This window comes from Salarias fasciatus, assembly GCF_902148845.1.
Source record: "Salarias fasciatus chromosome 23 unlocalized genomic scaffold, fSalaFa1.1 super_scaffold_20, whole genome shotgun sequence".
Classification (NCBI taxonomy): domain Eukaryota; kingdom Metazoa; phylum Chordata; class Actinopteri; order Blenniiformes; family Blenniidae; genus Salarias; species Salarias fasciatus.
The window spans coordinates 8,707,558-8,723,044 of NW_021941230.1; the positions used below are offsets into that span (position 1 = coordinate 8,707,558).

At 47.0% G+C, this 15,487-nt stretch overlaps 1 protein-coding gene across 1 annotated transcript in view; it reads left to right on the forward strand.

Annotated features, from left to right (window-relative positions):
* Positions 1-3,603: 3,603 nt before the first annotated feature.
* Positions 3,604-15,487, forward strand: part of LOC115383913 (fibroblast growth factor 14-like) — a 35,321-nt gene continuing 23,437 nt past the window's right edge. The window contains exon 1 of the mRNA XM_030086115.1: positions 3,604-3,929. Within this exon, the coding sequence (XP_029941975.1) occupies positions 3,635-3,929 (295 nt within the window). The 5' untranslated portion in view covers positions 3,604-3,634. The remainder of the gene's footprint in view (positions 3,930-15,487) is intronic.

Consider the following 15,487-nt stretch of genomic DNA (forward strand, 5'->3'; position numbering starts at 1 on the left):
TATAGATTCCAAAATCACCTGTTTGAAAATTCACGTGTGAAGTTATTTATACAGATTACCACTAGCGGTTCATTAAATTGTTTGTGGCACTTCTGACACATTTAAATCAGTGAGTCGTCTTGAAGTCATCAATGAATTTGGTTTTATTGAAAGATGCTTGCAAGTTGATTCCATTTACCTGCAACATGTTTGCTGCTGTGGGTGTTATAGATCCTCAAATCTAATGGAGTTTGTGGAAAAGACCTGTGATTGTGCTTGATTTGTGAAAACATGCACAGGCCTGGCATGGCTGACTCATGCTCGAAAACTTTGCAGCAATTTACTCAACCACTGGAGAAATTTTATACTGCATTAACACCAATATGCCTGAAAAGACACAGGCATTAGGCAGTAATTCAGACAATAATCTTTCAGTCTGGAGTGTAAAATTGGGCAGTTGAAGCGCGATAGTAAAATTAATAATGTATTATCAAAGAACTGATGCAGTACAATCGAAGAAGCAGTAAAAGAGGGATTTAATTCAGGCTAAATTATTAGGGGCACATCGCTATCATACTCAAGCTTATTATTACACAAACCACCTTTAATTCCACTATGGAAATCAATTCAAATCGTGATTCTTTTAAGAATGACTTCTATATATCCCGAATGTTCTTTTTAAGTTACCAAGCCTTTCACCTTCAAAGCCCTGGGCTCTGAAAGGGGATTTAATTACATTGAAAACATCAAAAGCATTACAGACATGAAAGTCTCTCCCTCTGTTGAAGTGCTGTTTTAGGTTTAGGTTCATAAACTGACTCATTCAAAGGGAAATGAGTCACAAACCGATCCGGAGAATGGTTGGCTGGTGCCTTTGGAGACGAGCTGAAATCTAACGCAGTGCCTCTAAAGAGATTTTTTTCTCCTACTTTGTATACATATTTGTATAATATAGGCGTCGTTTTGTTTGGCGTATCAGTGCGCAGTGGGTAATTCAGCCGCGCACTGATAAGATTTTCCAACACGTGTGTTTGTTTTTGTGTGGATTCAGCACTCTGGACAGCTCCGCTCTCTCTCTCTCTGTGTCTCTCTCCCTCTCTCTCTCTCTCTCTCTCTCTCTCTCTCTCTCTCTCTCTCTCTGATTTAAAACCACTGCAGCATTTTCAGCTCAGTTTCAACAACCTGCAGCCCAACACCGTGAGAACTGCTGTAAATACGCGTCGCCCCCACTGCGCTTTATCAAACCGTTGCGCAAAATTAAACAAAATCAGTATTAAAAAAAAAACAAAAAAACAAGAGAAGATTTACTCCGACTGCGCTTGTTTTCGCCCATACGCAGCGCAAACTGCAGCAGTCCAGTATTTGAAAGGCTTCTTAATGCAACAGGTGGGGCATTTTTCCAATAAAGGCGTTTTTTTTTTTTTTTTTTTTTTTAGTTGGGAGCTGCGGTTGTCGGGTGCAAACGAGGACGCGCTCAAAGAGAGGCTCAGAGGATTGTGCTGGCTTCATTGGTGACGCCATCCCCCCCCCCCCCCCCCCCCCCCACCCCCACCCCACCTAACACCCCCCCACCCCCACCCCCCCTCCACAAAATGTTGCCGGTTACGGTTGATACCGTGCAGGCAGTCGGGCAGATACTGACGGTGTGGAAACCACGTGTCTACAGTAAAGTGGGGGCGGCTGTTCCCCGCAGGACGCATCAAGCTGCACAGGCAAACCGGAGGTGGCTCTGGGCTTCAGAGCAAGAGTCCAGGACCGGCATGAAAAAAAAGAAAAAAAAGAAAAAAGAAAAAAAAGGTGTTGCTTCTTCTTCAAGTGAGCAATTCACCATAAATACCCAGATCATTTAAGACACCCATTTCCACAATTCTTTGACGAGATGAATAAACACCCGAATTAAAGTCAATAAAAATTCTAATTTTGCAGAGTCTGTAATTTTTTTTTTTTCAAAAACACTGACTTTAAAAGCTATAAAGTTTAGAGTTTCATTGAGAAGCAGACTGGTTGGTGCAATAAATAACACCAAAGTCAAAGTGAACTTTATTGTTCACTCGCTGGACTCGATATCTGCGGTGCAGACACAAATTACACAAAGAAAAATTAGTGAATTTCCACGAAAAATAGAAGACCAAAAGACAAAACAGGCGAGAAAAATATTATATAATAGACTTAAAAAAAAGCATATCAAGTATACCCCTGAGTGAGTATATAAAAGCCAAAATACTCCTGAAAATATGCAATATGCGTTACTTGCTCGTGCCATGGATGAATACGTGTGCATTAGTTTGACAAGAAAGAAAGTTTATTTTGATCAAATGTAAAAAGATAATCTTGGTCATACTTATTTTTTTGGGCTCAGTGTTTAAGAGTTCTCCAGCGGAAATGAAAACTTGGTCATCAGTTGACACACTGAACATAAAGTGAATTAAAGTCTGTTGTAAAATGTAAAAATAAAGAGAAAGAAATGTCAAAGAGAGCCAGATCGGAGGTTCCCTGCTTTATTGTGAAGTGAGCAGCAGGAATAGATGCTCGGCTGAATCTCTCTCACTTGGCTGCTGGCTGGCTTTCGGCAGTCAGAGCACCTCCTCGCGCTCCACCGGCCGTCGGTCGTCTCGAGCGCAGCTTGAAGAAGCCTGTGGAGCATCATAGGAGGAGGGGGAGAGGAGCGCGAGCGGGACCCGGGCATCTTTCCCTGCATCTTTTACTTTGTGTGAGACTTTGTGGAGGCGCACGGTCCAGCAGCACCTTCCTTTTATTCACCAGCAAGGTGAGGAAGAGGAAGAAAAAGGAGGAGGGAGGAGAGAGGAGAGGAAGATTAGACAGACAGCAGCAGTGTCTTTGGCGCATTGGAGCTTATGGTTTATTGAAAAGTGGAGGCCGAAACGCAGATGAAATATTCATACGGACTTTTTCCAAGAGAAAAACCCGGAGTTGGACAGAGCAGTGATTCACCTGCAGCCCGGTCGGAGCGCGCGGAGCCCGAGCAGCCGCCGCTGGAGCGCGATTCTGCGTCGAGCGGTGTGTGCGCGGCGCGTGTGAGCGTGTGTGTTTGGAAAGGAGCCCCCCTGCTGCTGCAGTGCTCGCCTGCCGCACGGGTGCAGGGATGCCACGGACTTGCTGACGGAAAGCACCCGGCGTCTGCGCCCCCCAGCTCCCCGCCTCCCCTCCTCCCCCCGGACGGACGGACGCACCGACCCCCCCTGCGACCCCCACTAATATGCAATGGTTTTTTGTGCAGAAGCCGACAGCCGCCGCGTACCGCCGACTTCACGCTAGCGCCGCCGCATGCCTGTCCGTCGTCGCCGCTCCTCTCCCCGCGCCGCGCGGCAGACGACGCCATTTGAAGAGGAGCGCTCGTGGGCTTCCGACGCCGCGGCGGCCGCGCGGCGGCAGCAGCAGCAGCAGCAGCAGCAGGAGCAGCAGCAGCAGGAGCAGCAGGGACCGCTCCGCCGCAGCGGCTGAGCACCGCCGGCCGCTGGGGCCGCCGGGGGCGGAGGACACCGAGGGGCCGAGCGCCGCAGCGGTCGCTCTTTTCCTGCCGCGCGCGGACGACGTCGACGCGGAGGAGTACGTGCGCCTGGTGGTCTCGGCGCTCGCGGGAGAAGCGGGCGAGAAACCGGGCGAGGAGCCGGGCTTCCTGCTCCTCCTCTGGTCTATGGTGCAGGTCGGAGGGGCGAAGCACTGCCGAGCTGAGCCCGACAGCTGGCCGGCTCTGCTGGCATGCAAACAGGGGGGCGTATCAGCCCCCATGCGGTGGGTGAATTTTAGGCTGCCGCATCCGGAGCGCCTCTCGCCCCCCACCTCCTCCTCCTCCTCCTCCTCCACCTCCTCCTCTCCCCCCGTCTCGGCCAAATCCATGCGGTTTATTTGGAACAACATTTTCAGCAAAGGATCGCATATGCTGCAGTGTCTTTGTGGCAGGAGCCTCAAGAAAAACAAGAACCCAACTGGTGAGTTTTGTTACGCTTTCTGTCCCAACGTGTGTGTGTGTGTGTGTGTGTGTGTGCCCGTTTCTGTTCGGACGTGCGTGTGTGGGGTAATAGAGAGAGACTTTATAGGGTGTGCACAAGTGTGTGTGTGTGTGTGTGCGTGTGTGTATGTGTGTGTTCCCTCTCGAGACTGCACTGTTCTTCTGCTTGTGCTGGTTTTTCCTCTGCAATCGCAGTTGTGCAGCAAGTGAGAGCACTACGGGGGGGGGGGGGGGGGGGGGGGGGGGGGGGGGGGGGCAGTGGGGGGAGGGGGGGAAAGATGGGGTTGGAAGGGGTGCCAACTTATTAGCACAAATACAAAAAAAAAATGAAGATGAATAAATTAAAATAAAAAAACAAAAAAAAAAAAAACACAAAACAGTGTGCGGTGGCAGAGGTGCTGCAGAAAATCCAGCCTGATTGAGCATGCAGACCCGTCCAGGCTCCAGCAACCTGCATGATGAAGCAGCACATGGCCTTATTTAGACTTTCACTGTGCATGTACAATGAGGAAGAAAGTGGAAGAAGGTGTTTTTTTTCCCCAGTGTTTTTTTTTTCCCTCATGGCTGCAGACGATTCCAGCCAGAATGGGGGGGGGGGGGGGGGGGGGGGGGGGTGAATATCTACATCTGAAGTCTGAATGAGATCCTGCTTTCAGCAGCAGGTCGGCCTGAAACCCTGTGTTTACATCTACTTGTTAATTCAGAGTGAATTGGTCGTAAGCGCCACAGGGAAACATGGCCATTACTTTTTATTATAGCGTGTCTAACTTCATAAATCAGTGCAAAACAGTCATTTATGTTCTTCAAAAGTGGAAATTTAGTAAAATATCTCACCAGATCACACAAGTTTGTTTTGTTTCCCAGCACATTTTCCACTGCAGAGTAGAGATTGACACTGGTATTCCAGAAAGGAAGTGGATGATGTTGGCAGTATTGGCATATTGACATTGGATCAGAGTGTCAGGCCCTGTAACCTACACAGCGCTGAGAGGACAACATCAGTCACAGAGAAGTTAGTTTGAAGCCCCCTCCAGCCCATTTTGATATATTTTTCCTTATTTATTTGAACTATTCTACAAAAAAATCTTTCATTTTTACAGTTTGACCAACATAAGCATTGTATTTGTTAAAGTTTCTGCACGGAATGATGTTTATAGTCAATCTGTGAACCGATTGTTCCATTAATAGGTGTCAATATGTTGCATAATGGGGTCAGACATGTTCTTACAGGTTGCAACTAACCATATAAAACACACTGATAGTGGTCGCAACCATATGAATGAACAAATGTGGAATTAGTGACACTCCTTTTTAAAAATGACCACAAGGTCGGAAGACTTTGGGCAGTTTTGCAGTGACTCAACAGACAAAATAGAATTTTTCCATTTATTTTTTGGCACTGTCAACGAAATGCTTGCCGAGCTTCAATCGGCCATGAATGGATCAAAACACCGATGTTGTGTTTGTGGCTCCTTACGATTTGGGGCATGCTATTTCTGCCTCACTTGGCACCGAGAAAACTTAACTTGGACAAAGTGTGTGTGTGTGTGTGTGTGTGTGTGGAAGCCTATGTTGTCGTGGAGGGAGACCAAAAACAGCTAAATGCGATGGACTGAGACACCAGTTACTCAAACAGCCTCAGTGGATTAGATTTTTAATGAAGTAGTGCAAAGAGTCAACTTTCAGAGACTTTATAGTCTAAGTACCGAGCACAAGAATCAGGGAAAACTCAGTAATACTGCAGAGGTACGATAAGGTCAGCCGTGGACGCTGTGCCGTCGCTGCCAAACAGTCGTATTTGAATTGTTTGTGAGTGATTGCATAGCGCCGTCCTTCTGCTTTTGGAGCTGCTGTGTGAACAGGATCTGCCAGCAAACACGCACACAGCACCACGGACAGTTACCGGCCTTCACTGCCTCCCCGTCTCCACACTCCTGAAAGTTTTTAACTGGCATTTAGTTATGTTTTTTTTTAATATTTAGCTTAACTAACAGCAAACAGGTCTTCGCTTTGTTGTTGTTTTTTTTCATGGCGAACTGTTGATGTTTGCTGTTCTGATGCAACTTTAAAAGCAGCAAGACAAGACATGTGAGGAGAAGATACTGTCTTATTGAGCTGCAAGTGCTGTGCGTCAGTCGCCAGTAACGGCAGTGTTGTGGCGGTGACTGCTGAGAAAGGCAGCGTCAGTGGAAGAAGGCGTGTTTGCCAGGCCTCGAAACTGTGGATGTCTCTCAAAGTTGAACGCAGAATGTTTGTTTGGATTAAAGATATTAACGGTGTTGCAATGTTGATGCATCTTTTTCCCGTGAAATGTACTCATGCTGTGTGAACAGGCCACAGATAAGTCACAGAAGAAGAGCCCCATTCACTTCTAAAACTGTGCAGGATGAGCCTCAAGTGTTGCAGTCCCGAAGGCGAAAATGAACAATGAGTTGACCTGGACTTGCACAGAACTGGACAAATGAACAAATATGTCTGAATTTTTTTTTTTTTTTTTCATTTCCAAGTAATACCAAAACATCACCGCCTGTTTTTTTTTTTTTTTTTTTTTTAGCATCTCACATACGGCTGTATTTTTTTTTAATATTATTATTCCTCTGGGCTCTATGTTTCTGGTTTAATTCCTTTTTTTTTTATTGTGTTCTTCTTTGCTCATTTGATGAACCGGCTTGGAGCGAGACTGGGTGGATTTATGCAAGGCCGCGTGTTCTCCTGTGACACGCGGGCTGCCGCTTTAACCCCATCCTCACCCCGCCGTTTTTAGACCCCGTTGTTTGGCGGGAATAATTTAAGAAACGAGCAGAGTTCGAGCCACGCTTTGATTTCAGTGTATTGACGCTGTGGTTCAGTTTAGAAACAAGTGGATGCAAACGATGTGTTGTTGTCGTTTCGTCGTGTCAGGCAATCAACTGATGAAATATCTCACCCTCCTACACACACACACACACACACACACACACACACACACACACACACACGCACGCTGCAGGGATGTTCGCAGTACACACTGTACGTTATCTTTGAGAGACACAAGTCCTTACCAACATCCGGCAGCTCAGTTCGTAGATTTATAGCAGCCAGCAGAATTTAACTGTCACTTTCTTTTTTTTAATTAAAGATAACACATGAACTCCCTCCCACTCTCTCTCTCTGTCTCTGCCGCTGTGTGTGTGTGTATGCAGAACACACACACACACAGCAGTTGGTGGTGAAATATGGACCCTCTGATGGCGAGGAGGCAGCGTTCTGCTGACTCAGCGTTTGAGAACAGTTTTCCTCTAAACTGCTGTGTTTAGCGGAGATCCTCCAGCCAGGATGAAGTGTGTGTGTGGGTCTGTGTGTGTGTGTGTGTGTGTGTGTGTGTGTGTGTGTGTGTGTGGGTCTGTGCGTGCACGGATCACTTGTACGTCGCTGCAAGTTGAAAGTTTTAATTTCTGTTTTTATCCGAGCGAGTTGGTGTGTGTGTGTGTGTGTGTGAGTGTTGTGAGAAGGACTTCCCTGTGTTTCCTCCAGATGAACCGGAGAATCAGCATCATTCATTGTTAAAAGGAATAAGGCGCAGTCTTACTCAATGTCTTCTGTCCCATGTGGCGTGACCCAGATAGAGGCTTCCACCTTTTATAGCACGTCAGTGCGTGTGCGCACACACACACACACACACACACACACACACACTTTCTCTGGAGGGTTTCCATTAAGGCGTCTTTATATTTTATTTAAACTCTGGAGTATAGCGGTGGCGTTCGTGCCAACTCACATCTGTCTCTGCCAGTGAAAGCCCGACACACAAACACGCGTGTGTGTGTCATTTTATGTTGATATACGTTACATGCTGATCCAAGATTTATGAAACTCATATTTAGCTTTGGAGTGAAAATTGCCCAGAAGCCTCTGCGTCTCTATTTCCCCGTGTGGAGTTGTGTGCTGCCGTTGCGTTTGTCCAAAAGATGATGAGTTGACAGAAATGGCGACAGTCGTGGTGACGCGTGTCCTGGAAGGTCACGGGGAGCGTTTTTTTTTTTTTTTGGCGAAGGCCTTTAGATGCGCTCTGTGCGTCTGTTTGTGTGAGTTGAGAGGGCGCGAGCGCGCTCGTTTGCTCATGGCCTCGTCGTACGAACACACCGAGTCTGCAGAAATGACGTTGCCCCTTTGAACTCAGCTAGAAAGCCAGAAAGAAACCGAGGCATCACGACTTGTTCGGTGGCGACGGAGGAAAAAAAACCTGACGAGAAAGCCAGCTGCCAGTGAAACCAGGAGTGAGAGCCCTGCGAGTTTCAGCAGAATGAAGCAATAAGCAAAAGAGGAAAGGTGAAGTTCAGTGTGTGTGTGTGTGTGTGTGTGTGTGTGTGTGTGGACGGGTCTCGCTCCAGGCACCTGTCAGGAGAGAGTGAGTGCTGAGCGTTATTTTTTTCCAAGTGCACTCGGAAAGCAGCGGGCCATCAAAGCCTCCGCCGAGAAGTGTTTTCACAGACTGAAATGATAAGAAGCGGAGAAACACTCGACAACAGCTCCGTCTCCTTTTTCCCAGTCGCCGCATAAAAAGCCTTTAATTAGTGGAGCCGGATAAAAAACAAAACAAAACAAAACTTGAATCTACTGAGTCGATGTGTTAAAATTACACAGCACAGAAGGATTCAGGCTTGTTTACCGGCTCTATGGGGTCGGACTTCAGCGGTGATCACAGAGGAAGCAGCCATTGTCAAGTACAACAACAACATGACCCCATTTGACCTCGCACACCCTGAGAAGACTGGCATTTAAAGACAACAGGAATTCAAAGATTGAATATTGATGGAAATAAATCCAGCTGTGCCCTCCTTCCTTTTTTTTTTTCAGCTTCTCACTCACACACACTTGAGCTGACTTTCCGCCCTCCCTTTGTCGGCGTTAACCTTTCGCTCGATGACAGCCCCGCATGACATCATGGCCATATCTGTCCAAGTGGCGGCGCGCTTCGTGTGTGTTGAAGCCACACTGTGTGTGTGTGTGTGTGTGTGTGTGTGTGTGTGGGGGGGGGGGGGGGGGGGGGGGGGGGGGGGGGGTCCAGTCGATTTAAGGGACGTGGGTTTTTCTGAGGAGTCCAGTGGGCTGGTGTTGCTACACGTGTGTGTGTGTGTGAGTGTGTGTGTGTGAGTGTGTATTAGCCATGGACTTTGACTTTATTTTGAATATAGCAGAGAAGAGACTAAAGGCCGCTTTGGGCAAAGCTGAAACGGGTAAGATGCTCTTCAATAAGCCGTAACATGACATAACATGACATAACATAACATAACATAACATAACATAACATAACATAACATAACGCTAAAATACAAGTTTTTCAGCCACACGAAAAGAAGTTGTAGGCAGTTCCACAAGCAAAGCACTGAGTGTGTTCCTTCAAGACTTGAAATCAGGCCAGGACTTCTAAATGACCATCATTGTGTGTAATTTTGTGCTCAGTGACAATTCATAAGAGAGTTGAGGCCAACTTTGTGTTTCTATTTGAACTCCTCCATTCATAAAATGCCCCTCATCAAATGCCTTGGAACGCAAAAACATGTCTTGACTGAATTCGTAGATTTAGCTGGACATAAAATGAACACCTATATTACGATTTTGGATCAAAATATGGAAAAAAAATCCAACACAGATGCTGTATTGTGAATTTCTGATCTCTGCGTGTCAGCGTGCCTCGACGGAGGCGGTGACCTCGACGCCCGCCGTCAACAATCTTGACTTCTTGCACACCTCGCCAGTTTCTAGTGAGCGTACGCGCCGTGCGCTCCGGACACACATGCGCCACGTGAAGTGGCTCTTGTCCTGATTGATAAGTCAGGCGTCGCTCCCCAGCGTCTGTCTGGGTGATTCTGTAAAGTGTGTGTGTGTGTTGAGGGCGTCAGCAGTCTTTGACTTGTTGCTTCTAACTCCCGGCTCAATCGTCAATCTGTGTATCGTAATCCGGATTACAGTTTTTCACACTTTTGAGAGGGAAATTAATTTCTTGAGCGTGAACCTCTCCAAAAGAACAATTCCTCGCCGTCCTTTTCAAGCTGGTAAAGAGTGACGTTACGCAGCGATTTGACGGTTCCCATTCAGTCCCTGGATAAACTCTGAGCAGGACGTGTTGAATTCATTTCCCTTTCTGCTCCACCTGTGAGAAGCGCTGCTCTCAGATTTCTGTTGCGGCTCGGTTTAAGCTCCTCGCGCTGAAGGGGGGATCTCTCGATGCTGCTGAAGCGTTCGTCTTTTTGGGATTACACACACACACAGGCGCTCGTGCGCGTATTTCTATGAAAGGCGTTGCTTTGTGGAATTCGATTGTCTTTGCTGCAGCGGCACAAACAGTCACAGCTGTCCACAGAACTCTTTCCAAAAAGCTGCGAGGACGAACAACTTTCCTCGTGGCTGAAATTAGCCAATCGATTAGTCAGTCTCTGGCCGCCACAGCTGAGGAAAAAAATAAGCTTAAGTTTCCACCCAGCGTGTGTGCACGGCCGTGGGCGGCTCAGAAAAAAACGCCTCGCCCTTTGTCGAGCTTTGAGCGCTGAACAAAGTTTTCATCCCTTGTCATATTGTCTACCTACGCTCTCTGCTCCGGTTATTCAAAACTAAATTTTGTGCCTTATTCAGCCCGTCGTGGGAGCGGGAGCATTTCCAGAGCTGACTGAAAACTGCTGCGTGAGAAAAAAAAAAGCAAACAAAAAACCAAAACGAAGGCATCTGCCATCACAGCATCAAGCCAAAACTCTGATCTGTCTGCTTTTCACAGCAGAGCCGGCCCCAAAATGTTATTATTAAAGTACATGAAATAGGCTTTGATGCTCAATTCAACGCACCGGATGGATTAAGCCCGCTCGCGTTGACCGTCTTCGTGCGACGCCACAGCATCGCGTCAGACAGACGAGACACCTGAGGAAGGAAAATCACCGTCTTCGCTCACTCTAATGGACGACAGCAGATCTGTGGGACGGGGAACCTTGGATTCGTCTGCCCCGCTTCATACAGTAACGTCCTTCACTAATGCATCTGCATTAGTCCGGGTGACGGCCGAGGGGGTGGGGGTGGGGTTCACTGAGGGGTCAAAGGGTCAGCAGATAACTAACCATCCTAACCAGGATGACCGCTTCGTTCGATGAGCGATCAGAAATCAATGATCTCACAGGAAGTGAGAGATGATGCCAGGTAGAGGCTGTAATCTGACCGCGGTCCGCTTCCAAATCCAGCCGCGATGCGCAGATTAAGAGCAGAAAGGTCTGGATGATCGGGAGATGAGCTGACGCAGAGATGTGTAGAGACAAATGAGGACGACTCTGCTCGAAATGAGCCATGGTCTGTGTTTGAGTTTTCTCGTGCATCGCAGGTTATTGTTCATCCTCATCCTCATTTCTGAGTCAGGAAGTTCCTCTCAACAACGGGGGGGAGAAGTTCAGTGAGAATTCAGCGCAAACCGACTTGAAAGCAGCTCGGTCTGAAACAGGCGAACAGGAAGAGCGCCCGGCTCGGTGAACTCTTTAGCGGTTTCTATAATTAATTCTCGCATTTCGTGAACATTTTCCAAACTATTCTTGTGTCTCCGTTCCACATCAGCTCTCAGCACCTCAGTTCCACCCTGGCTGGCCCGGAGGGCTTCTCCCATCAGCCTCGTTATCTCTCCCCCTCTCTTTCTTCTCGTCCCCCCCCCCCCCCCCCCCCCCCCCCCCCCCCCCCCCCCCCCCCCCCCCCTCCTTCCATCTTTCCTGTGTAGTTGGGAGTTTTTTTTTTTTTTTGGGGGGGGGGGGGGAGAGATCTGGAGCGATTATGTAACTGCTCTGACGCAGACGTCTTCCATTTTCGGCTGTTATCGGGTTTTCTGCTCAACGTCTTTTACCGACGGCTTCAGACTTCACCTGCCCTCGCTTGTCTGTCGCGTCTGAGGCGAAAAAGAAGAACGAAACCCCCCTAAACTTCAGCTGCTGCTGTGACCCGATAACCTTTGCGTTTAGTTGACTTTATATTGTTGAAATTAAATTATAGACTGGCAGTTAAGTCATATGTTTGTATGTATTTTGCTCTTGATATATTTGTACGTAGACGTTGCTTATATTTCAGGATATTTCCCATTTAACTGCCAATACAGTGCTGGAAGAGTGGATTTCCTTTTTCCCATTTTATCAGTCAAATGGCCTGACTTCTAGGTCCTGAATAAGCCGTTTTTTCAGATTGTTTGTGGCCCGTGCGCGTGTTTTGTTCCTTCTTTTTTTTTTTCATTTGGATATTCTCAACAAGGAGCAACAGTGTGTTTTTATTCATAAAAAGTGCAGTTCACACTCGCACAATTACTCACATTCACACCTCGGAGCTGCCGAGTACAACCACTTAACAGCTGGGTGATTAAAGGCCTTGTTCAAACTGTGTGTGTGTCTGTGTGTGTTTTCCCTGCTTCTGAGTAAGTAAAGGAAAACACACTCTACAATATTTCCATGTATCGTGCGATTTCAACTCCACTTCTTCTCGACTGTGAGAAGATTTCAGGCTGTTTTCAAGGGTTTATTTCAAGCAAAGGTCGCTTCAAAGCGGGAATAAAACCTCAAACCTCAGATAAAATAGCTGGTTGGCCATTTCTCTCCCTCTACATCTGTGATGATCGCCGTAACTTTGTCTGCGGTTGCTAGGTTACAAGGGCTGGCTCCTCTTGCCAGCTTAACCTCGTTTCACCCCAGCAGAAACCTCCAGTCCCCGATCACCTCCAGACAGGAACACAATGCCTGTTTTTTTTGTTTTTTTTTATTGCGTTCATCCTTTCACATCTCGAATCCCTGCGAGTTTTGCACGTGCAAAGTTTTTTCCTTTCTCTGGTCTTTGTGCTGCCAGCGAGACAGGCAGCTGGGCAGCTGAAAGAAAGCGAGGATGATAAAGGAGGAGGCATGAGGGGGGGGAACCAGGGGAGGGGTGTCGAAGACGCTGGAGACAGCAGAGAGAGATGGAAGAAGAAAAAAGAAAAAGAAAAAAGAGGGGCGGGTGCAGATGAATAATTTAGTCCCTCCGTTCCCTCTCTCCTCCTCCCTGCTGAGTTGGCGATGTTACAAAGATAGATGGGGGGGGGGGGGGGGAAGGGGAGCGAAAGACGAGAAACACAGAAAACATGCGAGGGAGACGAGACGACGGAGGGAGGAAGGAATCGGAGGCGATCCCTGCTGAAGTTTGGGAGCTTGTCTGCATGTATGTGGCCGTGTGTGAATGTATGCCTCACACACACACCATTGATCCCAGATGTGCAAGTGTGTGTGTGTGTGTGTGTGTGTGTGTTCTCCTCTCTGCATTCAGCAGGTGTGTGTCGCCCGCTCCCTCCTCCCGGAGACCCACCTGCGTCACTAATCACCGGTTGCCTAGGCAACAGTGGACTTTCCCCGTGTGTGCGGTTCGGCGCTGTGCGTGCGTGCGTGCGTGTGTGTGCGTGGGCGGGCGTCTGAGTGTGAGTTATGAGTCATCCTGCTCAGCAGAGAGTGGCTATCCTCACACTCCTGTCTGGGGAACACCCACCCACATCTGTCAGCTCCATGTCTCCCCTCCCAGCAGCAGCCAGACACACTCACAACTTCAGAACCCAGTCCAACACACTCTCCCCTTTCCCTGTCGAGGTGAGGCGACGGTCCAGAGGCGTGGATGAACTATGTTCAAATGACTTTTGACTTTTTAATGTCAGCCTTAATTAAAAACCCACCCATCCATGCATTTTCAATATTGTTTATCTCATGAACGCTTTCGTCTGTGGTTCAGCTTCAGAGGTAAACAGCCTGTTGCCACAGTCTGTTCAGCACCTTTTTCCGTGCTGTTTTGTTGTCCTTTGCGCCAGTTTTCTGTCCAGCATCACGGATTGTCACTGTTTTGCAGATATTTTCTCCCAATTTTTTTGCATCTTCAAGTTAAAAAAGCATTCGGGAAACACTGACTGGAAGCAAAATAAGGCTTTCGTAAAACAGCACGGTCAATACACCAAAGTCTTTCTGTTACTATGAAAGGTTTGATACAGCTAGCAGCAACGTGACATGAGCAAAAGTTGATTTTAATGCTATAACTTGGTCCGCATTTGAAGTTTTCAAACTCGTGTGGGTGTCCTCTTTTACTAGTGAGACTTTCAGAGGTAGAAACTAGCAATCTCGTCATAAAAAAAAGTTGCAAATCTTGTACAAAACGTTAAAAATCTGACAACACTGTGCAAAAAAAAAAAAAAGAAACCTTCTGTCCCTGCTGTTCCTCGTCTGATAACAGAACAGTTCGTCTATTGTCTACGAGCTTCTTGACAAATGCACAGATAACAGAACCGAGCAGTCGCCTTCGTCCTCCCACATCCAACATGCTCATTACTCCTCTCAAGGTAGCGGACAGTTTTTGGTGGTTTGGTGCCAGTTCTGAATAATTGCTCAGCTTTTTCTCCTTCTCTCGACGAGGCCAGCTCTGCAGCCGTGGAATTAAGATGCTGAGGAGTCTCTTTTGAACTTTAAAAACAGCAGAAAAGCAACTCCTACAAACCACAGACACACACACAAAAAGAACTTTTCCCTTGAAAGGATATTTTTTAACCAGGATTTGTTGCATTTAACAAAGATTCAATGGGACAGTTTGGGTCTCAAGCTGCACTGAAAGTTCGAAACATTAGTTTACATTAAATTCAAATCAACAGAGCTGTGTAGTCTTTCTCCTTCTTCCTCCCTCCTTCTGTTGAAGATGTGAAGAAAAAAACAAAAAGTAAAAGAGATGAGAGTGCGGAGTGTTGTTCCCAGCCAGGACCTGTAGGGAGCGCTAGATATGTATTGAAGAAGATCCTCAAATATTAAATCAGACTCTGAAGAGAGTGTTGTTGAATCAGTAATACAAGCATTTTTTTTAATTATTTTTATTCATTAATGTGCTTTGTGCCTCGGTTTGTTTTTTCTGTGCACACTTGCTGTTTTCCTTTAAACCATGAAACCCAAAGCAGGAATAATTCAAATGTTGCAGATCTTTTCCTTCCTTTTTCTTTCTCTCTCTCTTTTTTTTTCTGAGGGAGGTGGGTGGTGGCATAAAGGAATGGGAGAAAGAGTGGAAAGAATTTCTCCTTTTGAAGTTGTGGAGAGCTGCATCCCGCCTTTCTGGGATGTTATAAAAAGCAAACCGAGAAGCTGAATTTTAATGTAAATGCAGCTTTGATTTATTCATAACATCTTCCCTTGGACTGACCTGGATAAAACCTCATACACATACTCTCTCTCTCTCTCACTCTCTCTCTCTTTCTCTTTCTTGCATGTACATCCTTGTTTCTTTCTTCTTTTTTTTTCTTCCTCTGCTGTCTGGTGAAATGAAAAGCATCATTAAAATTTTGGCCACGCTGAGGTTTTATCTAAATGGGACAGAGGTGGCGGGAGGACAGCAATGATGGGAGATGTTTGAACTGGCTTTTCAGTCTGGGACGCAAAAGCGCGTCATTTTTCCACTCTGGGATGGAAACAGCATTAACAGCAGAGGTTTGATGGGCGATCAGAAGCCGGCTGAGTGTGTGTGTGTTGGAGGGTTTCGCTCACTGCTCCTCTGACATGAACG